This window comes from Silurus aristotelis, assembly GCF_946808225.1.
Source record: "Silurus aristotelis genome assembly, chromosome: 16".
In the NCBI taxonomy this organism is placed as follows: Eukaryota; Metazoa; Chordata; class Actinopteri; order Siluriformes; family Siluridae; genus Silurus; species Silurus aristotelis.
In genome coordinates this window covers 14,962,108-14,988,491 of record NC_139589.1, presented here as the reverse complement: position 1 = coordinate 14,988,491, position 26,384 = coordinate 14,962,108, and the positions used below count along the sequence as shown (strand labels likewise).

Genomic DNA, 26,384 nt, shown 5'->3' with positions numbered 1-26,384 from the left:
GAGGCGAAGAGAGTTTCTAATAGGGTGATGATCGTGAAGCTGGAAGTTGAAGGGATGATGATAAATGTCATCAGTGCCTATGCTCCACAAGTCGGCTGTGAGATGGAGGAGAAGGAAAGATTCTGGAGTGAATTAGATGAAGTGGTAGATGGTGTACCTAGAAATGAACGATTGGTGATTGGGGCAGACTTTAATGGACATGTAGGTGAAGGGAACAGAGGTGATGAGGAGGTGATGGGAGGATCATAGGGTGACGTATAAGAGTGGAGGAAGGTGCACACAGGTGGACTATGTGCTATGCAGGAGATGCAACCTGAAGGAGATTGGAGACTGTAGGGTGTTGGCAGGGGACAGTGTAGCTAGACAACATCGGATGGTGGTCTGTAAGATGGTTTTGGCGGCGAAGAAGAGGAGGAGGAGAGTGAGGACTGAAAGAAGAATAAGATGGTGGAAACTGAAGGAGGAAGAGTGTAGTGTGAGGTTCAGGGAAGAGGTCAGACAGAGGCTCGGTGGTGGTGAAGAGGTGCTGGATGATTGGGAAACTACTGCAGGAGTGATGAAAAGTACTTGGTGTGACATCTGGAAATAGAAAGGAAGACAAAGAGACGTGGTGGTGGAATGAGGAAGTGCAGGAGAGCATAAGGGGAAAGAGGTTAACAAAACAGAAGTGGGATCGACAGGGTGATGAGAAAAGTAGGCAGGAATACAAGGAGATGCGGCAGCAGGTGAAGAGGGATGTGGCGAAAGCCAAGGAAAAGGCATATAAGGAGCTGTATGAGAGGTTGAACACTAAGGCAGGAGAAAAGTATTTGTACCGAATTTGGCCAGGCAGAGGGACCGAGCTGGGAAGGATGTGCTGCAAGTTAGAGCAATAAAGGATGGAGATGGAAATGTGTTGACTAGTGAGGAAAGTGTGTTGAGAAGGTGGAGGGAGTATTTTGAGCAGCTGATGAATGAGGAAAATGAGAGAGAGAGAAGGTTGGATGATGTGGAGTTAGTGAAGCAGGAAGTGGATAGGATTAGTAAGAAGAAAATGAGAGCAGCGATAAGGAGGATGAAAAGTGGAAAGTCAGTTGGACCAGATGACATACCGGTAGAAACATGGAGATGTTTTGGAGAGATGGCAGTGGGGTTTTTAACCAGATTTTTTTATCAAGATTTTGGAAGGTGAGAGTATGCCTGAGGAATGGAGAAGGAGTGTGCTGGTACTGATCTTTAAGAACAAGGGAGATGTGCAGACATGCAGTAACTACAGGGGAATTAAGTTGATCAGTCACACCATGAAGTTATGGAAAAGAGTAGTTGAAGCCAGACTGAGAGAAGAGGTGACCATCTGTGAGCAACAGTATGGTTTCATGCCCAGGAAGAGCACCACAGACGCATTATTTGCTTTGAGAATGTTGATGGAGAAGTATAGAGAAGGACAGAAGGAGATGCATTGTGTATTTGTGGATTTAGAGAAAGCGTACGACAGGGTGCCAAGAGAGGAGTTGTGGTATTGTATGAGGAAGTCAGGTGTGCCAGAGGAGTATGTGAGGGTGGTGCAGGACATGTATGAGGACAGTGTGAAAGAAGCAGTGAGTGGAGGACATTCACCAGAACTACGAACACACACTACAGTAATCACATTAAGGTACGTAAATTCTCTGCTATGGCGAACATCCAGTTCATTCAGCATGTGAAGTGTGACATGTTTAGTCGGTCTTTCTCCATTGTTAGCGATAATTTTATGTGAGAAGTGTAAGCTAGTTTGCTCTTTGACGGAGAAGATCTTAGCATTAGAGGAGCGCATCCAGAGTCTAGAGAGAAGTAGTGAGTGTGAGAGCAGTCCAGGTTCTGCAGGGGAAAGTCTGGAAGCCCTAGGTGAAGTTAATATTCGCCCGACTCCGGCATTAGAGCCCTCGCAGCGGGGCGAATGGGTGACGACTCGGCGGCATACTCGCAAAGCCAAAGCTAACGCTAAGGCTTGCCCACGGGAGCACCATTCCTCTCCGCTTCACGTGTCCAATAGGTTTGCTCTCCTCAGTGAAGCACCCGCTGAGAAACCTGAAAGAGCTCTGGTTTTAGGAGACTCCATTCTGAGGCACGTGAAATTAGCTAGACCTTTAGGGGCACCAGCAGCACAAGTTATGTGTATACCGGGAGCCAGGGCGCCGGACATAGCAGGTCAGCTTAGATTCTTAGGAAAGCACAGTTTCTCTAAGAAGTTTTTCACACAGGAGCTAATGATATATGCCTTCGACAGTCAGAGGTTACTAAGAGTAAAATTATAGAGGTGTGTAAATTAGCGAAGGCAATGTCCGATGCAGTAACATGCTCTGGCCCCATCCCAATGCGACGTGGCGATGTAGCCTACAGCAGGTTATGGTCGCTGAACTGCTGGATGTCCAAGTGGTGCTCCAAAAACAATGTGGGCTTCATTAATAATTGGAGCATTTTTGAGGGCAAGGCTGGCCTGTTAGGGCCTGCACCCGGGAAGGTGCTGCTCTCATTTCTTGTAGTATAGGTAATAGTCTCAGAACAGCACTAGTTAACAAGTGACTGTCTAGAGCCAAGGCCAGGGAGCAGACAGACAGGCTAAACCGACCGTCTGCTAGCTGCACAGAGTCGTCACTCAGGATCCACCATATTGAGACTGTGTCTGTCCCCCGAGCAAAACCAAAATATAGGAATTATCAGAAAGTCTGTTTTAGTAACCTGATTAACATTAAATTAAATAGGACTGAACGCACAGCCAGCACCTCTGATCTAAAAATAGGATTGTTGAATATTAGATCTCTCACGTCAAAAGCACTTACTATAAACAAAATTATTTCCGACCAGGAGTTTAATATAATGTGTTTGACAGAAACATGGATTAAATTGAATGAATATGGAGCATTAAATGAAGCGAGTCCTCCTGGGTATAGTTACATACACCAACCCCGTCTAAATGGCAGAGGTGGAGTCACAGCTATCTATAGTAATAATCTAATCGTCACACAAAACACTAAACACAAATGTAAAACATTTGAAGTTCTTTACACCAACATAAAATATTCAGTGTCCGAAAGCAGGTCCAGTCAGTCAATTCCACTAATTATTATTTATAGACCCCCAGGGCCCTACTCTGATTTTCTCATAGAATTTGCAGATTTCATCACAAATTTAGCTACTTCTTTGGACAAAGCATTAATTATTGGTGACTTAAATATTCATTTTGATAATCAAGAAGACTCCTTAAGAGCAGCAGTTGTGTCCATTCTAGAGTCAGTTGGAATTAATCAGAATGTTATAGGACCCACTCATAGTGGTGGACCCACTCTCGATTTGTTGTTAACATTTGGATTAAAAATAAAAAACGTAGTCATAATTCCACAGTCTGAAGCTATTTCAGACCATTATCTAATCTCTTTTAAAATCTGCCTCAGTCATTGCATTTCTACCTCACTACGTTACCGTGTTAAGCGTACTTTCACGTCAGCTACAGCAGCGCGTTTTATCAATAATCTTCCAGAATTTACGATATTAGATAGATCTCCGTCTGAACCTACAGAGCTCGACTGGGCCACTGAACACCTAGAATCAACGTTACGTTACACTCTAGATGATGTAGCTCCCAAGACCAAAATGATCAGGGAGAAAAAATTAGTAACCCTGTAGACAGCAGCATAATTATAGCAGACAATCAACTACAAAGCTTCACTCCTATCCATGAGAATGACTTAATTTCATTAATTTCCTCATCAAAATCATCAACCTGCATTCTCAATCTCTTGCCTACAAGTTTCTTTAAACAGATAACTCCAGAGGTAATTGAACCTGTTTTAAAAATAAAAAACTCTTTCATTAGCACTGGTTATGTACCAAAATCCTTCAAACTGGCAGTTATCCACCCCCTTATTAAGAAACCTGACCTTGACCCATGTCAGTTGTCCAACTACAGACCAATATCAAATCTCTCCTTTATATCCAAAATTTTAGAAAAGGTTGTAGCATAGCAGTTATGCTCACACCTACTTATGAGTAACATTTTTTAAATGTATCAGTCAGGATTTCGGCCTCATCATAGCACAGAGACAGCGCTAGTTAAGGTGGTAAATGACCTGTTATTGGCCTCTGATCAGGGTTTTGTCTCCTTACTTGTTTTGCTCGACCTTAGTGCAGCTGTTGACACCATTGATCACACTATACTACTTGCTAGACTTGAGAACGTTGTTGGAATAAAGGGAACAGCTCTCTCTTGGCTCAGGTCTTATTTGACTGATCGCTATCAGTTTGTTGATGTAAATGGTGAGTTCTCCACACTCTATGAGGTAAAGTTTGGTGTTCCTCAAGGATCTGTCTTAGGCCCGCTGCTTTTCTCTTTATATATGCTGCCTCTTGGTGAAATTATTCATAAACATGGGATTCGCTTCCATTGCTATGCTGATGATACACAGCTGTATATTTCAGCAAAGCCAGATGAGAGAGATCAGCTTAACAATGTTGAGAAGTGTGTAAAGGACATTAGACAGTGGATGCTTAATAACTTTCTTCTGCTCAACTCAGATAAGACGGAAGTACTTTTACTAGGACCAAATGCAGCTAGAAGTAAACTTTCCGATTACGTAGCATCTCTGGATGGTGTTTCTGTTTCAGCATGTACGGCTGTCAAAGACCTTGGTGTGATTATTGACCCTAGCCTTTCCTTTGAGTCTCACGTGAATAATATCACCAGGATCGCCTTCTTTCACCTTAGAAATATTGCTCAAATTAGAAATATGATGTCGTTACAGGATGCCGAAAAACTAGTTCATGCTTTTGTTACTTCTAGATTAGACTACTGTAATGCTTTACTGTCTGGGTGTGCGAGTAAGTGCATAAATAAGCTTCAGTTAGTTTAGAATGCAGCAGCAAGAGTCCTCACTAGATCTAGGAAATATGACCACATCACCCCTGTTTTAATCAGTCTACACTGGCTCCCAATTAAATCTCGCATTGATTCGAAAATACTACTACTGACATATAAAGCACTTAACGGTCTCGCACCGCAGTATCTGAGTGAACTTTTGTACCAGTATGATCCTCCATGCCTACTTAGATCAAAAGGTGCTGGCTATCTGCTGGTTCCTCAAATAATGAAGACTACAGCAGGGGGCAGATCTTTCTCTTATAAAGCCCCACAGTTATGGAACAGCCTTCCAACCAGTGTTCGGGACTCAGACACTGTCTCAGTGTTCAAGTCGAGGTTGAAAACGCATTTATTTAGTCAAGCCTTTGATCAGTAGATTTTTTTCTTAGGTAAAGGCTCAGATCTGGAGGGAACATGGATATAGAGTGTTTGGTGAACTGGTATATTTGTATGCTGTCGTCCCCTCACATTCACACGTTCACTCAGGTTTGTTGACGGTGGTGTGGTGGGTCGTTTCTTATCCCAGCGATCCCTCATGTCTGTGTTACCTTCTGGTTCTGCCTTTTAGTTATGCTGCCATAGCGAGTCTTGCCGGAGTCCAAACTGCACAGTGACATTAACTTTCATACAACAATAAGGACACTTAATAATCCATATCCTTCTCTTCCTGTCACCCTCCTCTCTCTCTCTCTCTCTCTCTCTCTCGGTCGAGTTAAACATGTTCCTGAGGCTCCAGTGACCACTGTTCCTGCCCCTCTCCCCTCCGTGGATCTTCCCACTTCGTCCAGGCCTGCCTTTGGATAGTGTTCTCTTCGACTGGAGGCCACTCTGTGCAGCTTGGGACGGTTTCTCATCAACACCTTGGGTGGTTCCATGAAATTCCGGATTAAGAACCGGCGCTTTGAGGATGGATTGGACTGTAGTTAATGTCAACAGTCTGCTACACTGACTCCGGATACAGTTCGCTTCTGATCATCATCACTGTACCCCGCAACATTGTATATCTGCTTTAAATGGACATTCGGTGCAACACAGATGAGGATGGGTTCCCTCTTGAGTCTGGTTCCTCTCAAGGTTTCTTCCTTATGCCATCTCGGGGAGTTTTTCCTTGCCACAGTTGCTCATCAGGGACAAACGTACTTACAAAGAACATATTTACTTTTAATCACCACATTATCTGTGTAAAGCTTCTTTGAGACAATGTTCATTGTTAAAAGCGCTATACAAATAAAAATGAATTGAATTGAATTGAGTGTGACAGCAATGATGCATGCAGTAGGAACGACAGACTGGTTTAAGGTGAAGGTTGGACTGCATCAAGGATCGGCCCTGAGCCCTTTCCTGTTTGCGGTAGTAATGGACAGGCTGATGGACGAGGTCAGACAGGAGTCTCCCTGGACTATGATGTTTGCGGATGATATTGTGATTTGTGGTGAGAGTAGGGAGCAGGTTGAGAAGAGCCTGGAGAGGTGGAAGTACACGCTGGAGAGAAGGCGAATGAAAGTCAGTAGAAATAAGACAGAGTACATGTGCATAAATGAGCGGGAGGGCAGTGGAGTGGTGTGGTTACAGGGGGAAGAGGTGGAGAAGGTGGTGGAGTTCAGGTACCTGGGGTCAACAGTGCACAGTAATGGAGAGTGTGTTAGGGAAGTGAAGAAGAGAGTGCAGGCAGGGTGAAGTGGGTGAAGAAGAGTGACTGGAGTGATTTGTGATAGTAGGGTATCTGCAAGAATGAAAGGGAAAGTTTATAGGACTGTGGTGAGACCTGCGATGTTGTATGGTTTAGAGACAGTGGCATTATGTTAAGGGCAGGAGGCGGAGCTGGAGGTAGAAGAGCTGAAGATGTTGAGGTTTTCGTTGGGAGTGATGAGGATGGACTAGATTAGAAAGGAGTTTATTAGAGGAACCGTGCATGTAGGACGTTTTGGTGACAAGGTGAGGGAGGCGAGATTGAGATGGTTTGGACATGTGCAGAGGAGGGACATGAGTTACATTGGTAGAAGAATGCTGAGGATGGAGCTACCAGGAAGGAGGAAAAGAGGAAGGCCAAGATGGAGGTTCATGGATATGGTGAGGAAAGACATGCAGGTAGTTGGTGTGAAAGAGGCAGATGTAGAGGACAGGGGGGTATGGAGACGGATGATCCGCTGTGGCGACCCCTAATGGGAGCAGCCGAAAGAAGAAGAAGAAGAAGGTAGCTGTTATTTCTAATAAGTTTTTGTAAAATAAGTGAATAAAACAACCGTGGGTGAGTTTCTCACATGATACATGATTTCCCCTTACTTTGTAACTCAAACACACAGAGGCTGAATAATTATATAATCTGATCAATTATTTTTATATATAAATATTTATAAAGCCGGATATATGAAATAATTAACAGAAATTTCGAAAATCCGATTTTCTTAAATCATATTTGATGCATTGGGACAATTTACTGATCACAGCAATGTACATGTACTTTAGACTGTAGACTGATTATTGTATTTGATGATTCCTACTCATCATCATTCTTATCTTCTCCTAACTACTTTAAGTCTCTTGAATTGCCATCCATAAGCATGCAGATGACAATTTCAAAACTATTTTTTTGACATCTAAAAACAAAAGAATTATGTTTGTGTATTCTGAATTTCTTCACTGAATTGGTAAATATAACAGATTATGATAATTATTTTTTTGTTTTACTAAACCGACAAATATTAGCAAGCCACCACATGAGATTGGATGTACAGAAATCACAAATATATTTCTACTAGTATGGAATAATTCTAAGATGACCATTAAATTAAAAAACATTATTTATTTGTATTGTATTTTTGTATTTGACATTGTGGCAGGAATAATGCAGATTGCATCAAGAAATGCAATACATTGATGACTAAGCTAAATTACCTTATATACTTGCTGTATCATATTTGATACACATATTTTCACCACAATGTTTTAAAAAATTAGTTATTAGTTGCTTCAAAAAAGTACACATTCACATAAAAAATAAAAAAATCAGTAACAACATAAACTTTATTTTTACCACAACCTTTTCCAAATCTGCAAAGATGTCCCTGCAAAAAACTAGCAAGTCATTTTATGAAGGCTGCCATATTGGAAAAACCTGCCTAAAGCCTGCTATTGCCTGACTGGAGAGCATAGATCAGCTTGCATTCAACAGGTTTTTGAGAAAAGTATTGTTGATGCAGATGGTGCAGAGGTCTCAGAAACTAATGTATCAAATTTTATACATTTGGTGTTAAAGGGTTAAGTTAAAGAGCACTAAGGTGATCATACCAACAAAGCAATGAGGCTTCTGCAATTTGTTTAAGCATAAGCTGCGAGTAAATGATAAGGAACATTATTGGCTAAAAGTAAAAGCAGAACGTTTTTCCGAACAGGGCTTCTATTAGTGGGAAAGACTGTTGTTGCTAAACAGGGAAACCTTGAGCAACTACTCATATCAAAGTTAGAACCCGGCTCTTATAGGACAACAAAGATAAATTTTATTGCAAAAGATCTTTGCCCTGACCCATTCTAAAGCTTTAATTTAACCTTGCATACTCTGGACCCAAGGTATCCATCCAATCCATATGGCAAGCTGGTTTATCTTTAAATAATGCAAGTGTAATAAGTTTTTTACTTATATTACAATATTTCTACTAGTAAAACGGTTTAGTATTATTATACAATTTTTAGCTAATTAGAATTGGAATTTTAGATTCAGTCAAATTATACAATTATCAACAAACATTTTTAGATTAGTAGTAAATAAGCAACAACTAATTTCTCGATATCTGCAATATAAGTCTTGATGGTCAACACACAGTGTCACACTGTGTGTCCGGAGAGCTTCCTGCTGCAGAATCAGTTATATTTTGAAACCTGTGTGGATCTCAATATTAATGGAAATCAGTGGCTAAGACAGATAAAGAGGCTCCCTTTTTTAGCATGCTCAAATATAGCCTACCAAAAACTGCATGGTGAGAAAACATTTTGACCCTGAGTTTTGTGTGGGTATGTGAACACCACCAGGAAAAGTGAGAGAAGGAAGACTACAGACTTTTGTTTTTGTTTGTTTTACAGGGACAGAATTTAACACCCCTAGTTTATATAGTCTTTTGTTTCTTTATGCAACCATGGGTTGTGTCTGCAGCTGAGAACGTCTGCTGTTATGAGAGCGGCCTCTAGAGGTAAATCACAGAATCACTGATGAACATGCTGTTAATTTTGAGAGTGAGACAAGTTTAAACTGTGTTGTTATTTGAAGTGTCTTTTATTCGTTTTGGATGTTTTTATTTAACTGAAGTTGTACTTTTTGTTTGTATGAATGCATGTCTTATTTTCCTCAATATTTATTAATATAATTCATATATTTCTATCTATTTATTCATTTTCATGATTCAGTACAGGTTATATAATTGATTTTTTTATTTTATTTTATCTAGTATCCATTTCCATATCCAGCATCAGCAAAATCAGTCAACCTCTAGTATCTCTACTAGATCTAACCTCTAGCTCACTTAAAGATATATTCATATTTAAAATGTCAACTAGCTAAGTACCAAACCTTAGTAGTTACAACTTGTTATTAGATGTGTGCAAGAAACTCAAGGAAAGTTAACACTGATAATCAGTATTGTGCTAGTTACTAAAAAATAGTAACTAGTTACAGTTACTCGTTACTTCATTCAAAAAGTAACTTAATTACTTTGTTGATTACTTACACCATAAAGTAATGCGTTACTGTTAAAAGTTACTTTTTAGTTACTTTTTTAAAGAACGTTCTTTAATGTTTCCATTAATGCCCTTTTATGCGTTATGGTCTATACAAACACAAAGTAATTTTTAAACACTATTTTATTAAGTCAGACCAGCACAAACTGAATATATCACAAGGATTTCTGAAATAAATAACAAAACAAGCTGATTAATATATTCAGAATCAAAAACTAAAGTGGCTTCTGCATCATAAAAGCTGTTGTGTTGAGCTCTTAAAAATGTTCCTTTCACAGCTTAAGTATGAAAACTATCAACAAAGTACAACAGAACACCGGGTTAGCTTCTAGCTTCATCGAGGCATGGAGTTTCTGGAGGTGCTGCCATCGCAGTAGATACGACGTTCAAACCAGAAAGACACAGCCTAAATTTGACTAATAGGTTTTTGTCTTTATAGTCAACTAAAGTGAAATAATGAGCATATTTCCACTTTGAGAAACTCGTCTTGCTCTCGCCTCGCCATTACTGCCGCACAGACCTGAATAAACGGAGACACACCCACAATGCGTCTTCGTCGTGTTTACAGTGGTTCATCCACCAATCCTACAATGCGTCGCTGCTGTAAACAGGTTAGACTGTAGGCTACACTTCAGCTGAAATTAATTCATTAAAAAAAGTAACGGGTAACGCACCATATGGTAACGGTAACGAAGTTACTTTATTTAAAAAAGCAACGAGTTACAGTATTAGTTACTGTCAAAAGTAACTTTGTTACAGTAACACTGCTGATAATGAATGATGATATTTTTTTAAAAGTGCTGACACACTCTAAATAAAGTAGGCAAAGAGGTCAGTAACAGTACAATAGGGCCATATCAACAATATAATAAATGCATTACACTGTGGGAGGAAAAAACCCAACGGAAAACATAACCTAATAAATAAAATGTATTTTAAACTGGCACCACTTAATTGATTAATTGCCTAAGTTTGCAAATTTGCCTAATGTAGCATATTCTTACAGCTGTTTTGTCACACTAGGCAGACTCACCAAGTTAATAGAGAAATCGCTGTCCAAGCTGTCGTCAGGTCCTGAGCACACATGGACGTTGCTTGGCAGATTGTAGCTGCTACTGTCTAGGCCAGAGGTATCCCGCATGTTGAAGTACATTACCCACAATATCACAGGCTTCTCATTCTCCTCTGATCCTGCACATATCACAGTTAAGAAGACTGCCTTGAAAATCAAACATAAGATAATTGCATAAAACAGTCCTCAACACCCTTCTTCCTGAAGATCTATTCTTCTACAAGACTCAGACTGACTAATTAGTAATGAGGAAGGGTCATAATGTAGGACATGTAATTAGTTTTTCTTTCATAAATGTCATAATTTTGGCTTTACTAGAAAGCCTGGTATTGGACGTGTACAAAACTGAGATTAAATCTGAATCAAGCACACACATTAAACTGTTATATTAATTCTAGGCAAACATCTGAAGAAATTACTGTACAGTCAACAGCTTTACCCCTCTTATAGCATAAAAAAAAATCACCACCATTTCTAAAAGCTGGAAATTATTATTCTATTCTATTCTAACTATAATTCTGTTCAAATTAAAAGTTACACTGTTTATTGCATAGAAATGTTTGCATAGTACATAGACTTTCTTTCAACTGGGAGCTCCTGTCCCTACGTTTTGTCATTAATACTTGTCATAATTGTGGGTGCTCCAATTTAAAAATACTTTACAATCTAAAACAGCAGAATGAGTTGCTGGCCATTGCAAACAAGCACTGATGAAATCTTTTTTTTTCTTCCAGAAACAGATGATCCATGGAACATACTTTTTCCTTGACTGGAACTAAAGAGCCAAAATCTGTATGTAATATACATGTAATATGTAGAGATATATTAAAGGGGAACCTACATCTTGAATGGGATGCTCAGCAAGAACTATGGGTTTGGTGGCCTGGTATTCACAAACGTAAATATAGTTTAACGGTACAATAAAACATTTTGTGAAAGTTGTTCATATTATTTTATATATTTGAATCAGAGGTGTCTCACAGTAAAGAGATGCAAAAGATAGTAGCATTGAAAAGACACACAAATTCTTGTGCCCATTTATATATAAAGATTACTGGTATCATTGTCAAACTGTAGTAACCATATACCACACCATAGTATTATTTTCTTCAATGTAACAAATGCAACTGAAAAAATACTTGTGAGCTGCACATTATCAATTACAATATATCTTTAATGAGCAACTGATCTGCTTGCACTTCTTATGTGTAACTAATATCCAATGTAGTGGTACAGTTTAGTTTTCAGTTTAGTGTTGAGTATATAGGGGTTGTTGGACTGGTAATTCTACTGACACGCAACTGGAAAATTGTCTCACTTTGCTTGTAAAGATAAAACGCAAATTATTTTGGTTTTAGTGAAAAATGTATACAAAAATAAGCAAAAATGTATACATCTTTAACTCAAACAAAAAAAACAAAAACAAATTATTCACAACCACATTCTTTTACATTTTTTAACTGTAGTTCTAATAGTCTGTTGTTAAGTTCTGGTACCACATTTTGTGGGTTACACTTATTAAGAAATTTAGCTAGTGCGGTTTATAATATAATTATAAATATAATAATATATAATATAAAATAATAACAGCAATAATAGTAAATAGTAAAATAGTTAAATATTACTGTATTATCCGGACTATAAGCCTTTGAGACAATGTCTGTCTGCTTTGAGACAATGTCTGTTGTGAAAAGCGCTATACAAATATAAGCCGCTACTTTTTTCCCACGTTTTGAACCCTGCGGCTTAAACAACGAAGAGGCTAATGTATGGATTTTTCCTGTGTTTTTCCCGGTTTCACAAACTTCAAGCCAAAAAACTGAGCGACATAACTTTAGACCAATGAAATTGCTGAACGGAAACGGAAAAATCCACCTCACCTGTGTTCTGAGCTGCACGGCATCGGGAGAAAAAACTTCCATCAGGTGATTTTTAAACGCACGACGATGCCAAAAGATAAACTTCCGAGAGAAATAGTTGTGAAAGGAAGGAGGAAGACAGTGAACAATGACTTTCTTTGTAGGCTACTGTTTAGATACAAGCCGTTGTAACGCGTTGAGTCTGGGTCATGGGAAAGTTTGCTAACTCCAGTTGCAACAGAAATCATATAAGCACGGAACTGGTTCCAAAACTTGTGCTTTTTTATTTTTCTTGGCAACAGCGTTATGGGTTAGTCAAAGAAACTTAGAAATGAGCATCAGAAAATAATAAGGACATAATCCTCATCTTGCACAAGTGCAGTAATAACGGAAAAATGCAGTGCCAGGCTTTTCCCAAAATACCGCTATGCTCCTAAAGGAAGCGCAACATATTTCACCCGTTACACCGTGTGTAACGTGTCTTTCGTTAAAGCCTGTGTAAAGTACATTAGTGTAGACACTGCGGCTTATAGACAGGAGCGGCTTATTTATGTTAAAAATAAAAATATTTGTAACATTCTGTGGGTGCGGCTTATATATGGGTGCACTTTATAGTCCGGAAATTATGGTAATAGTAATAGTAATAGTAAGGTCGGTTTATTAGAGAGTGTCAGGTGCATTGTGCATAGTGTGCAGAAAATCAGCCAGAGAATAAGCAAGTGCATTATGCACTGTGAGTGGTCGTCACTTTCTACTGGCCATGGCGCATATCTGTTTTGTTTACACCTTGTTTAGAAACGTGTAAACAAAACAAGGGATGATTTACAGACAGAGAAAAAAACCCAGATGAGATTTTTAAGAAAAAAGTGTGAAAATTGCGGTGGATTATTAGAGGTAAACGAGTTTTCCTAGAAATTAAAATAATTTACTTAGAAAAGGAATGAATTTACCAAAAAATACATAAGCAAATAGGTGGAGTATGCAAGTGCTTGTAAAAATTATTGGTGTATGTAAATTGTTAAGGAGGAGATTCTAGAGAAAATATGTAAATTTCACTAGGTGTAAGATATAAAAATGTAAGATTTTTTCTATTAACTTCGCAATTGCATGCGAAAGCTGACGGGTGTCTTCCTGAAAGGCCCAAACTGTATTGACTACAATAACACTGATTTGCTCAATCTCTGAAAGAATCTCTTTATTTGGTTTGGTTGTATAATATTTTGTAGTTCAAGACTTATTGAGACTTAGTGAAATTAATTAAATATTTTATAAATATAATTATAATAATTAAATATTAAATATCCAACTTCTTTAAACACTTTGGTTGGAGCAGTCTCTCACTTTTTTGAGAAAGTTGTTTAAATAATTCTGGAGTTGACTGCAGTGGAGGATACTAGCAAGATATGTTGAAGATGACATTCTCACCTTCAACAGATTCCTCTGTGCAGATGCTGGGTACACGAAAGAGCCTGGAAACAACAGGAGCCAGATCTTCATGAGCTGAGCCTGATGATAAGCAGGTCAGGTGGACCAAATCTATGAAAAACAGCCTACAATTAGGCTAAATACATAAGCTTAATTTTATATATAATTATTTATTAGTACTTATTTTTAATTAATAAGTCAGTTCCGATTATTAGAGACAGTTCTGCATGATAAATACTTGTCTTAAGTAACAACATCAAGAATAACAGGAACAATAATAATAATAATAATAATATGAATATGAATATAATGGTTCTGAAGATACTCTATCTACTAAGTTGTATGTCCATGCATATAGTCATTAATACAGCCTCACTTGCTATTTTAAAAGCTAATTCTATTAAGACATTTCTGGAAGCTTACTCTAAAGATGATTATTGAAAAAATATATAAAATCTTATTAGGTAGATCTTGAGATTGACAAAGGAATCCAGAGTTTCCTGGCTTTAAATATGTTAAAGAATTTATGACCATTAATTACAGTGAGGAAAATAAGTATTTGAACACGCTGCTATTTTGCAAGTTCTCCCACTTAGAAATCATGGAGGGGTCTGATATTGTCATCGTAGGTGCATGTCCACTGTGAGAGACATAATTTAAAAAAAAATCACAATGTATGATTTTTTAACTATTTATTTGTATGATACAGCTGCAAATAAGTTTTTAAACACCTGAGAAAGTCAATGTTAATATTTGGTACAGTAGCCTTTGTTTGCAATTACAGAGGTCAAACGTTTCCTGTAGTTTTTCACCAGGTTTGCACACACTGCAGGAGGGATTTTGGCCCACTCCTCCACACAGATCTTCTCTAGATCAGTCAGGTTTCTGGCCTGTCGCTGAGAAACACGGAGTTTGAGCTCCCTCCAAAGATTCTCTATTGGGTTTAGGTCTGGAGACTGGCTAAGCCATGCCAGAACCTTGATATGCTTCTTACAGAGCCACTCCTTGGTTATACTGGCTGTGTGCTTCGGGTCATTGTCATGTTGGAAGACCCAGCCTCAACCCATCTTCAATGCTCTAACTGAGGGAAGGAGGTTGTTCCCCAAAATCTCGCAATACATGGTCATCCTCTCCTTAATACAGTGCAGTCGCCCTGTCCCATGTGCAGAAAAACACCCCCAAAGCATGATGCTACCACCCCCATGCTTCACAGTAGGGATGGTGTTCTTGGGATGGTACTTATCAATCTTCTTCCTCCAAACACGTTTAGTGGAATTATGACCCAAAAGTTATATTTTGGTCTCATCTGACCACATGACTTTCTCCCATGACTCCTCTGGATCATCCAAATGGTCATTGGCAAACTTAAGACGTGCCTGGACATGTGCTGGTTTAAGCAGGGGAACCTTCCGTGCCATGCATGATTTCAAACCATGACGTCTTATGTATTACCAACAGTAACCTTGGAAACAGTGGTCCCAGCTCTTTTCAGGTCATTGACCAGCTCCTCCCGAGTAGTTCTGGGCTGATTTCTCACCTTCCTTAGGATCATTGAGACCCCACAAGGTGAGATCTTGCATGGAGCCCCAATCCGAGGGAGATTGACAGTCATGTTTAGCTTCTTCCATTTTCTAATGATTGCTCCAACAGTGGATCTTTTTTCACCAAGCTGCTTGGCAATTTTCCCGTAGCCCTTTCCAGCCTTGTGGAGGTGTACAATTTTGTCTCTAGTTTCTTTGGACAGCTCTTTGGTCTTGGCCATGTTAGTAGTTGGATTCTTACTGATTGTTTTGGGTGGACAGGTGTCTTTATGCAGCTAACGACCTCAAACAGGTGCATCTAATTTAGGATAATAAATGTAGTGGAGGTGGACATTTTAAAGGCAGACTAACAGGTCTTTGAGGGTCAGAATTCTAGCTGATAGACAGGTGTTCAAATACTTATTTACAGCTGTATCATACAAATAAATAAATAAATCATACATTGTGATTTCTGGATATTTTTTTTTTTAGACTATGTCTCTCACAGTGGACATGCACCTACGATGACAATTTCAGACCCCTCCATGATTTCTAAGTGGGAGAACTTGCAAAATAGCAGGGTGTTCAAATACTTATTTTCCTCACTGTAAATTCCAAACTATGCCCCATGGTCTCACTAGAATGTTGAGAGCATGTGTCCTAATGTTGGTCAAAATGTCCTCTGCATAAAAATACATGGTCAATAAATGATTTTACATCATCAGATGTCTAATGTCCACAACATATGCAACATTTTGTCTGCTAATGTTCACAATGCCTATACACATTTGAGTGGTCATGGGTGAAAAAGTTTATGACTATTAAATTACGAATAAGATCTAAAATTAAAATCACACAATCAAATACATTTTTTATTTCACCAAACACTAGTACCACAAATTCTGGATGATGAAGTAAACATGCATATCTTGCAGCCATGTCTTAAATTATGCATTATGTATAACTCACAGGTTCCAGGCATGCACGTCATGGACGATGAACTGAGCTCCACCATCCTTACAGCCGGAGAGGAAGGCTCAAGAGGAGGCACTGTCACCAATGAAATCTGCAAAATGGGCATGTAAAAATTATGAACAGATCAAGATTAAGAAAAATGTAGTATTAAAACTTAGTGTTTCAAATTCAAAGGATTTGTTTTTGGGGGAAAAAAATCTACCTTATCTATCTGAAAGGTAGTCTATCCTTCAAAATTAATTAATAAAACAAATTTAAAAGCAGACAAATTTGTTAGTTCCCCATTAAAATAAATATCAAAGGAAAGAAACAAAAGCAAAGTCATTTTTATTAAACATGAAAAACAATGATTGATGCCAATTACTTTTGTCCATGTTGTTCTACTTTTTTTCTTGAATAGGTACCAACATTTTGGGACAGTGGTATAATGTAATACATGCATGTGGAAACGCAAAACTTTCCCCCAATTAGTTTTCATTGGTTCATAAACCTACCTGCTGATCAGATTCTGAATGTGAAATCGAACGGTCTGTTATAACCACTGCTCTGGATATCTGCCTGTGACAGATAAAAAAAAACAAAAAAACAAACACAGACAAACACTTAACTCAATTAAAGTTAGTACACACCTTAAAGTGAGTACACACCTCACAATTCAGCAACCATTTTAGCATATCTTCTAAATGGACAATACTATATAAATGAAATTTTAATGATTTAAAATACCCAATGTGCAGTTTGTATAGCAGTATAGATTTACTGTCCTCTGAAAATAACTGAACATACACCATTATTGTCAAAATAGCTGGCAACAAAAGTGAGTGCACCCTAAGTGATAAGAGCTGTAGGTCGTTTAACTATGCAAAGCCACATGTCCTTTTTTTAATGTTCATGATTTTTGTCTGTTTGACAGGACCATACAAATTTGTGGATCTTGTATTAGAGCAGTTAAAATTTGGTGCTTTCAGTACAGTTCTCAAATCTTTGCCCAGGTTATAAGAAGATCTGTAAAACCCTGAAACTGAGTTACAGTACTCATGCTTCAAACACGATTCCAACATTTACCGTGACATTCTGAAGCAGAAAATTATGCCCTCCATTCAGAAACTGGGCCAAACCACAGTTTTCCAAAATAATAACACCAAACCCACCGCCAAGATGACAACTGCCTTGATGCGGAAGCTAAAGCTGAAGGTAAATGAGTGGTCAAGTATGTCTTCACTACTTGAGCACTTGTGGGGCATCTTCAAGCACAATGTAGAGAAGTGCCATGTGTCTAGCCTTTAGCAGTTCCTTGATGTCATTATGGAGGATTGGAATAGGATCTCAGCAACAACCTGTGCAGCTCTGGTAAATTCCATTCCCAGGAGGATTAAACCAGTGCTAGATAACAATGGTGCTCACTTTTGTTGCCAATTATTTAGACAATAATGGCTGTATGTTGTTATTTTAAGGACACTAAATCTATACTGCTTTACAAGCTGCATACTACTGTATGTGTGCGTGTGTATGTATGTATGTATGTATGTATGTATGTATATATATATATATATATATATATATATATATATATATATATATATATATATATAAATAAATCTCACACACACACACGCACACACACTAGGGCGGTCAATCGATTAAAATATTTAATAGCGATTAATCGCAACTGTACATTAAATTAATATTTCTCAAGTTTTGAATACTCAACATGGGCATGGACGAATATGGATGCTTTATGCAAATGTATGTTTATTATTAGTTAAACCATACTCAAAATGAAGACAAAATATTCTTGTAATTGCTTTAAAGTGTGTTCTAAGTTACGTAAATCATCAGGACACCAAACTGAACTTTTGCTATATTTCTACATGGATGGTTTTATTTGCCGAAAGTGTGCATCATGGCAGATATATGGTAGTCAAAATTACCATGTACACACAGATATAATTAACACACAAACAAATTCTACTACAGAACAAAGACAGACATAGGAGGCAATTTCTAATTTCCCTCAATTTCTTTTACCAGACTTTTAAATGTCACATATACAGTGAGGAAAATAAGTATTTGAACACCCTGCTATTTTGCAAGTTCTCCCACTTAGAAATCATGGAGGGGTCTAAAATTTTCATCGTAGGTGCATGTCCACTGTAAGAGACATAGTCTAAAAAAAAAAAATCCAGAAATCACAATATATGATTTTTAAACTATTTATTTGTATGATACAGCTGCAAATAAGTATTTGAACACCTGTCTATCAGCTAGAATTCTGACCCTCAAAGACCTGTTAGTCTGCCTTTAAAATGTCCAGCTCCACTACATATATTATCCTAAATTAGATGCACCTGTTTGAGGTCGTTAGCTGCATAAAGACACCTGTCCACACCATACAATCAGTAAGAATCCAACTACTAACATGGCCAAGACCAAAGAGCTGTCCAAAGACACTAGAGACAAAATTGTACACCTCCACAAGGCTGGAAAGGGCTACAGGGAAATTGCCAAGCAGCTTGGTGAAAAAAGATCCAATGTTGGAGCAATCATTAGAAAATGGAAGAAGCTAAACATGACTGTCAATCTCCCTCGGACTGGGGCTCCATGCAAGATCTCACCTCGTGGGGGTCTCAATGATCCTAAGGAAGGTGAGAAATCAGCCCAGAACTACACGGGAGGAGCTGGTCAATGACCTGAAAAGAGCTGGAACCACCGTTTCCAAGGTTACTGTTGGTAATACACTAAGACGTCATTGTTTGAAATCATGCATGGCACGGAAGGTTCCCCTGCTTAAACCAGCACATGTCCAGGCACGTCTTAAGTTTGCCAATGACCATTTGGATGATCCAGAGGAGTCAGGGGAGAAAGTCATTTGGTCAGATGAGACCAAAATAGAACTTTTGGGTCATAATTTCACTAAACGTGTTTGGAGGAAGAAGAAGGATGAGTACCATCCCAAGAACACCATCCCTACTGTGAAGCATGGGGGTGGTAGAATCATGCTTTGGGGGTGTTTTTCTGCACATGGGACAGGGCGACTGCACTGTATTAAGGAGAGGATGACCGGGGCCATGTATTGCGAGATTTTGGGGAACAACTTCCTTCCCTCAGTTAGAGCATTAAAGATGGGTCGAGGCTGGGTCTTCCAACATGACAATTACCCGAAGCACACAGCCAGGATAAACAAGGAGTGGCTCTGTAAGAAGAATATCAAGGTTCTGGCATGGCCTAGACAGTCTCCAGACCTAAACCCAATAGAGAATCTTTGGAGGGAGCTCAAACTCCGTGTTTCTCAGCAACAGGCCAAAATCTGACTGATCTAGAGAAGATCTGTGTGAAGGAGTGGGCCAAAATCCCTCCTGCAGTGTGTGCAAACCTGGTGAAAAACTACAGGAAATGTTTGACCTCTGTAAAGGCTACTGTACCAAATATTAACATTGACTTTCTCAGGTGTTTAAATACTTATTTGTAGCTGTATCTCTCACAGTGGACATGCACCTACGATGAAAATTTCAGACCCCTACATGATTTCTAAGTGGGAGAACTTGCAAAATAGCAGGGTGTTCAAATACTTATTTTCCTCACTGTACATGTCATCAGCTGAGCAAGCAGTGATTCTGAGGCTACAAAGTGAATCAAGTACTGTAATTTCCGGACTATTAAGCGCACCTAAATAAAAGCCACACCCACTAAACTTTAAACTGTTTTTAAATTTTGAACATAAATAAGCTGCACCTGTCTATAAGCCTATAAGGTGCCTACATTGAAACTAATGAACTTTACACAGGCTTTAATGAAAGACAGTCCCTGTACCACGTCTTGTAACAAAACAGTAGCCTACCAAGAAAGTCATTGTTCACTGTCTTCCTCCTTCCTTTTACAACAATTTCTCTCAGGAGTTTTTCTTTTGACATCGTCGTGCGTTTAAAAGTCACCATCGGTGAAGCTTTTCTCCCGATGCCGTGCAGCTAGGAACACAGGTGAAGTGCGTTTTTTTTTTTATGCCCGGTTGTTTTGAGCGTGGCGAATGATTCGCATTTCCTGTTGACAATCCGAGTGAGAGGCAGGTCAAATGTCAGAGGAACCTTATCCATATTTATGATGTCGTGCGGGCCGATTCACTGGGAGTATGCTCGATTAAATATATTTAGGTTCACCTAAACCCTTTCGGCAATTTCATTGGTCTAATGTTACGGGGCTCAGTTGTTTGGTGGCATGAAGCTTGTGAAACCGGGAAAAACCCAGGAAAAATCCATAAATTAGCCGCTTCATTGTTTAAGGCGCAAGGTTCAAAGCGTGGGGAAAAAAAGTAGCGGCTTAAAGTCCGGGAAATACGGTAGATATGCTACATGGCTGCCGTTGTAGTTCTCAAAACATAATGCTTATTCTAATTCATAGCACTCTAATTCATAATGCTCATAACAGCTAACAATCTATATACATTAGCTACTGGTTTCATCTTCTACAGCTTCAAATGTACCTGCACAACTGATAAAACATATGAGAGGAGGAACATTTTTAAAATTATTTGTTTAAATTTACTAGTACTGTTAACACTTGTCTTATATTATCCATTGTGGACAGCCAAAATGCAAACCTGTTTTTGGTGTTTTGAATGTCTCTTCAATCACCACTTGTGATATACATAATTTTTGTTAATGAAAATGTGTCATGCATTTATTACATCGGTCTACTACTTATTTTGTTTTCAGGCAGAAACCTCTTGTGAATGTCATGTAGAATGTCATAATACATTTTCTGTATTTCTGCATAAATTTGACTTGAAATGCCAGTATCGTTGTTATATGTATTTATTGATCAAAATAATCCTACATTAAATATTTTGCTGGAAAAATTATTTAGCTTTGCTTTCATTAACTGGTGTAGAACAAAAACTTAAACCAACCATTCAACCAATTCCATGTTGGTCGTCTTCTATGTATTAACTGATCTTTTCATTTTATTAGGTTAAACTTTTATTCTGCCATTCCATAATGTAAAAAATTTTTTCTGCTTGAACCTCCCATCATACTTTTTACTCCAGTCCCACTTAACAAAAATCGTATTGCAAAAAAAAACCTTTAGGTAAAACCTGTTTATTAAAAATAACAAAAAAAATCCTTACTTGTATGTTCTTTGTATTCTCTGGTCGTCTCGAATGTAGCTATCTTCCACCACAAAGTTGTTGCAACCTAGTCGCTGACCATGACTGTCAATAACAGCTTTACACCTAGGAATACAAAAAACTTGTAAGAGATGGAAAAATACTGTTGGTTCAGATATGCCAGTCAATATCCCTGCAATTTAAGGTCGTTTCATCACCTAAAAGTCTGTTCTTGAATTTCCTAATAATGCTATCATATGGATAAAAATGTCAACATTCATTCTGCTGTGGTCTTATATGGTCTTATTTGTTGATGCAAGTCTGTTAGAACAAACCTATTGCAAGTTGACCTTCCCACTCTTCTGACAGAAAAAAAGAGGAAGAACAGCATACATGGGGGACTCTGTCAGCTTGTTATGTCAAGAGTTATAAATGTGCTTTATAGGGCTCATTATCCAAACTAATGGGCTAGGGGGTGAGATCCTTGAAATGGACTTTCACAAAACAATAAAGGGCAAGGTGAGCAACTCATTGCCTGACAAAGATGTGGCCATCATTACAATCATCCCTTCACACAGAAATGAATGCAGAATGGACCTGCTTAGGTAAATGAAGATTTATTTATGGGGAGTTGACAAAGAAGGCTGAATGCTTCATCATTTGCCAGGAGACACAGCGCACAACTATGGCACTCTTAAAAAGAGCCCTTAGCAAGGCACAGACTCTAGATTTTGTTTCCCTACTGTGGAATGGTTATTATGGTCACAGTGCATAGTGCAGGTTTCTTTAATTAAAAAAAACAAGGTTGGGTTTGTAACCATTTGATGGAAAACTGTGTTGAGGTGGAAAGCACACTGGACCTGTACTCAGAGCTGTTGAGAAAACAGGCAAATTGTTGCTGTACATATTTCCATTAAACTAAGACATATATATTTTTAAAGTATTTGCCAATTATAGCGCAGTTTGTTAAAGCTCCTTGTAAGGGCTCAATAATGTGTGATCACCTTCCCCTTTTTGCTGATTCACAATTACAGTATAAAGACCATAATCACTTGATAAAACATGCAAGTTTACAATTGTGTTAATGGAAAAGTTTACACATTTCCAAGTGTTCATAGTTGCAATTCCCACTTTAATGATCACAACGAAAACAACAGAAATTAAACCAGAGTTTAAATTAGTTTAAATCTGAGAATTACCCAGTGATGTAAAATTGTAAACAATTATTAAAAATGGAAGTACATACCAAATTGTTTTTACAAAACCAGTTGTTTTCCAGTTGGTCTCTCAGGACCTATAATCCTATAATGCTGCATTATTAATCCCTTTTCAGCTTTATGCCTGTAATAAGTCAAGATGTAAGGTGGTAATTTATGATACTGGGGAAATTAAAATCATTGTTCAGTCGGCCAGACACCTTGCCAACTCTTCTTTTTTTCTACAACCTGTTCACCTTCATGGAACCTATTTCCCCTCAGTGATGTATGGCACAACCAGGATTGAGCTGACACCCAGCCGCCACAGCTGCAGGCGGGTAATTCTCTAAAACATGCCCTCTGTTTGGGCCAAACAGACTGCATAAATATGCTTGATGGACACTTTGGTAAAGAACTCTCAGAACACTTATGGATGGTACAGACTACTAGACCTTAATCTACATCCAAACCTTAGAACAACCAGGAGAAAATTTGAAAAGGCCATGTGTTGAAGCAGGCTTCCTTTACCTTCTGTATTAGTTGTGCAGAACGCAATAGATCTATTTATTCATTTTCATGATAAGTTTTAAGTTTGTCATGTACAGAACACAATATAAGAAAATTATTTCATGCATATTCTTAACAGGAAAAATCAAGGTAATAAATATTAGCTACATAAACTCCACCAGTATTACATCAATTGTCTCATTGCAAGGTTACAGATTATATTTTGTTTTACAATATCAGCTTATCAAATGGTTTAATGTGACGAGTTTTTACAGATTTCCTAGTGGCACATAAATGTCACAAATATTATTTGTTCATATAGTGTATATTATAAGGCTGCAACAACAAATCAATAAAAGCTATAATAATCGATAATGAAATTATTTGTCAACGAATGCAGTTATCGATTAGTTGGGCTGCTCAAGTTACACGAAATGGCACAGAGTACAGGTCAACCTGCGGCAGGAACAAGTGTACGTCCCAAGTGATCCAAGGCATAACTTGGATATAGCATTTGTCTACTACAACAGTTAACTTCTGTTATCAAACTTGATTTACTGCAGCTTTACAATACATTTAAATGCTTGTTTCAGTGTTTGTCTATTTAATTTATCCATATATAATTTAATTATTATACAAAATTAAATTACTCTAGAGCTGAGTGTGTTTTTACAGAAAAATGGAGAAACAGGCTGGAATGCAGGGGTCCATAAGAAAATCAGGGTGCTCAAGAGGAATGCTGAAGTTGTGGTTAGTGAATACGGTCTAATTAAGAACAAAATTCAAACAACAAATTTCTAGTAGCAAAAAACTTCTAGAAACAAATTTTACCCCGTAACACAAAAGTACATTTCTGGTCCTGGATACTACTTAAAGGATTATCTTATAGAACAAAATACACAATGCTTATAGAAACAAATACATAAAACATCAGAACAAAAAAACATCAGAAACCTGAAATCAGAAAGAAAAAAAACAAGAAAACAAAAAAACAACACCCTTATATAATAAGTCTATGGCAAGAATCCGTTTTTTAACCATATTAAAGGCATTTGTTATGGGGCCTGTCATGCATTACAGCCACAGATTAATCAAAGGAGACTGGATACAAACTCATAATTTAAGAGGCAGCAACAGAGGGTGTTCAATTAGTGGAGGCAAGCCATAAGGAAAAATCTGCATCACTCAATGCTGGCCCCACTGGCAAGGCTTGTGATTTGTCTTTTGAATGGAGAGAGGGCTACACACTGCTCTGAAAATTAATTAATTCTATATTTATAATTTTAACCCTTTCCTCCCTACCACCAATTCACTTTGCACATTCTCTTTGTTTTCTTGCAGAGCTCACTGTTCATAAAGTCAAAGTTGACATCAAATGTAGTATCGAATTCCAAGCAGTTCCTTGTTTTTAATTAATTAATTTTCTATCTATCTATCTATCTATCTATCTATCTATCTATCTATCTATCTATCTATCTATCTATCTATCTATCTATCTATCTATCTATCAATTTTTTTTTTTTTACTTATTCTTTTATTTTGGAATTATTGTAGATGGTGAAAATGTACTTACTTTCCTGTCTCTTTGTCCACAACCAGGCATTGCACAGAATGGCGAAGACAATAAATCCCCCCAAAAACAGCACACATTCTAAAAAATAAGACATTGTTTTTAACTTTAATGGATTCACAATTACAGTGGATGGCACCTGATTTCTTACCCAGTAGTAAAGAAGTTATAACAAATGAATAAGCAGAAGAATAAAACAAGTTCTGAATGGCAACAGTCTTAAAAGAAATCGCTCCACTACACTGTCTTGTTAGACCATGATGCTACCACCACCATGCTTGACTGTAAGTATATATATATATATATATACTTGCCTCGATGCTCTGTTTGGTCCGTTTAATTTCACATGTAGCACTAGGAGTTCAAAAAGTCCCTCTGCAGTGGCCATGTAGAGTAGGTCATTGGACTATAAAATATTTGTTTATTGAAACTCATTATTATTCTCACTCATGTATTTATTTATTAAATCTCGCATATTCTTTTATCTGGAAAAGCTGCTTGAAATTTTTCACGCACTAAATGCGTATATCAATCGCCAGCTTTAAAAACGCACTGCACTACCTACTCTACACGGCCACTGCGGAGGGGCTTTGTGTTGTATCTGTATTTTGAGGTTATATGGCAATTAAATGCACTAAATGGGTTTAGTTTTCACAAATATTCTTGTATGCAATTTCAGCAATAATAATTAACATTTTTCTAAATAGGAAACAAATTACTTGGTCATTTTAAGAGCCTTGGAGAAAAAAAATTTTTTTATTATAGATAGATAGATAGATAGATAGATAGATAGATAGATAGATAGATAGATAGATAGACAGACAGACAGACAGACAGACAGACAGACAGACAGACAGACAGACAGACAGACAGATAGACACACACATTTATTTGCCATGGACATTTGAAACTTTGATCCTGATTGGATCAATTCCAAAATCCTTCATTTGCTGATTCAATTGGGAAAAAAAAAACATATAGATATACACATGTTTAAAGCAAATGAATAAACTGTGTGCCAGCGTAGTGTCACATTTCTACTTTTACTTGTAGAATAATTTTTCTGTGTAAAATGAATTTTATAGAATTGGTCTGAAACAGCAAAACAACGTACAGGTTGCAATTATAATACAACAATATGGATACTTACTAATACAGTGGTCATTGCTGATTTTCCCAATCTTCCCCACTTACAAAGAACAAAGAAATCTGTAATATCCATTGTAGGTAAACCTCAACTGTAAAAGACAGAATCTAAACAAAAATTCCAGCAAATCTCATTGTATGATTTTTAAATAATTTCCATTTTATTGCATTAAATAAATATTTGATACAATAGAAAAAATAGAACTTAATATTTGGTACAGAAACCTTTGTTTACAATTACAAAGGTCAGACATTTCCTGTAGTTCTTGACCAGGTTTGCACACACTGCAGCAGGGATTTTGGCCCACTCCTCCATACAGGTCTTCTCCAGATCTTTCCGGTTTTGCGGCTGTCGCTGGGCAAAACACAGAGTTTGAGCTCCCTCCATAGTTTTTTAATTGGGGTCAGGTCT

At 37.8% G+C, this 26,384-nt stretch overlaps 1 protein-coding gene and 1 long non-coding RNA gene across 2 annotated transcripts in view; one reads left to right on the top strand and one right to left on the bottom strand.

Moving 5' to 3' along the window:
* The window catches only part of chm (CHM Rab escort protein), a 73,548-nt gene that overhangs the window by 1,698 nt on the left and 45,466 nt on the right, over window positions 1–26,384 (bottom strand). Inside the window, exons 9-14 of the mRNA XM_083565134.1 lie at window positions 24,830–24,907; window positions 21,575–21,679; window positions 16,947–17,010; window positions 16,447–16,543; window positions 13,958–14,068; window positions 10,635–10,792 (exon numbers count right to left, since the gene is read on the bottom strand). Coding sequence (XP_083421260.1) covers window positions 10,635–10,792; window positions 13,958–14,068; window positions 16,447–16,543; window positions 16,947–17,010; window positions 21,575–21,679; window positions 24,830–24,907 — 613 coding nt within the window. The remainder of the gene's footprint in view (window positions 1–10,634; window positions 10,793–13,957; window positions 14,069–16,446; window positions 16,544–16,946; window positions 17,011–21,574; window positions 21,680–24,829; window positions 24,908–26,384) is intronic.
* Window positions 21,688–24,887, top strand: LOC310739407. Its single transcript, XR_014537386.1, has 2 exons — window positions 21,688–23,521; window positions 23,668–24,887. It is a non-coding gene; the product is annotated as an uncharacterized lncRNA (long non-coding RNA).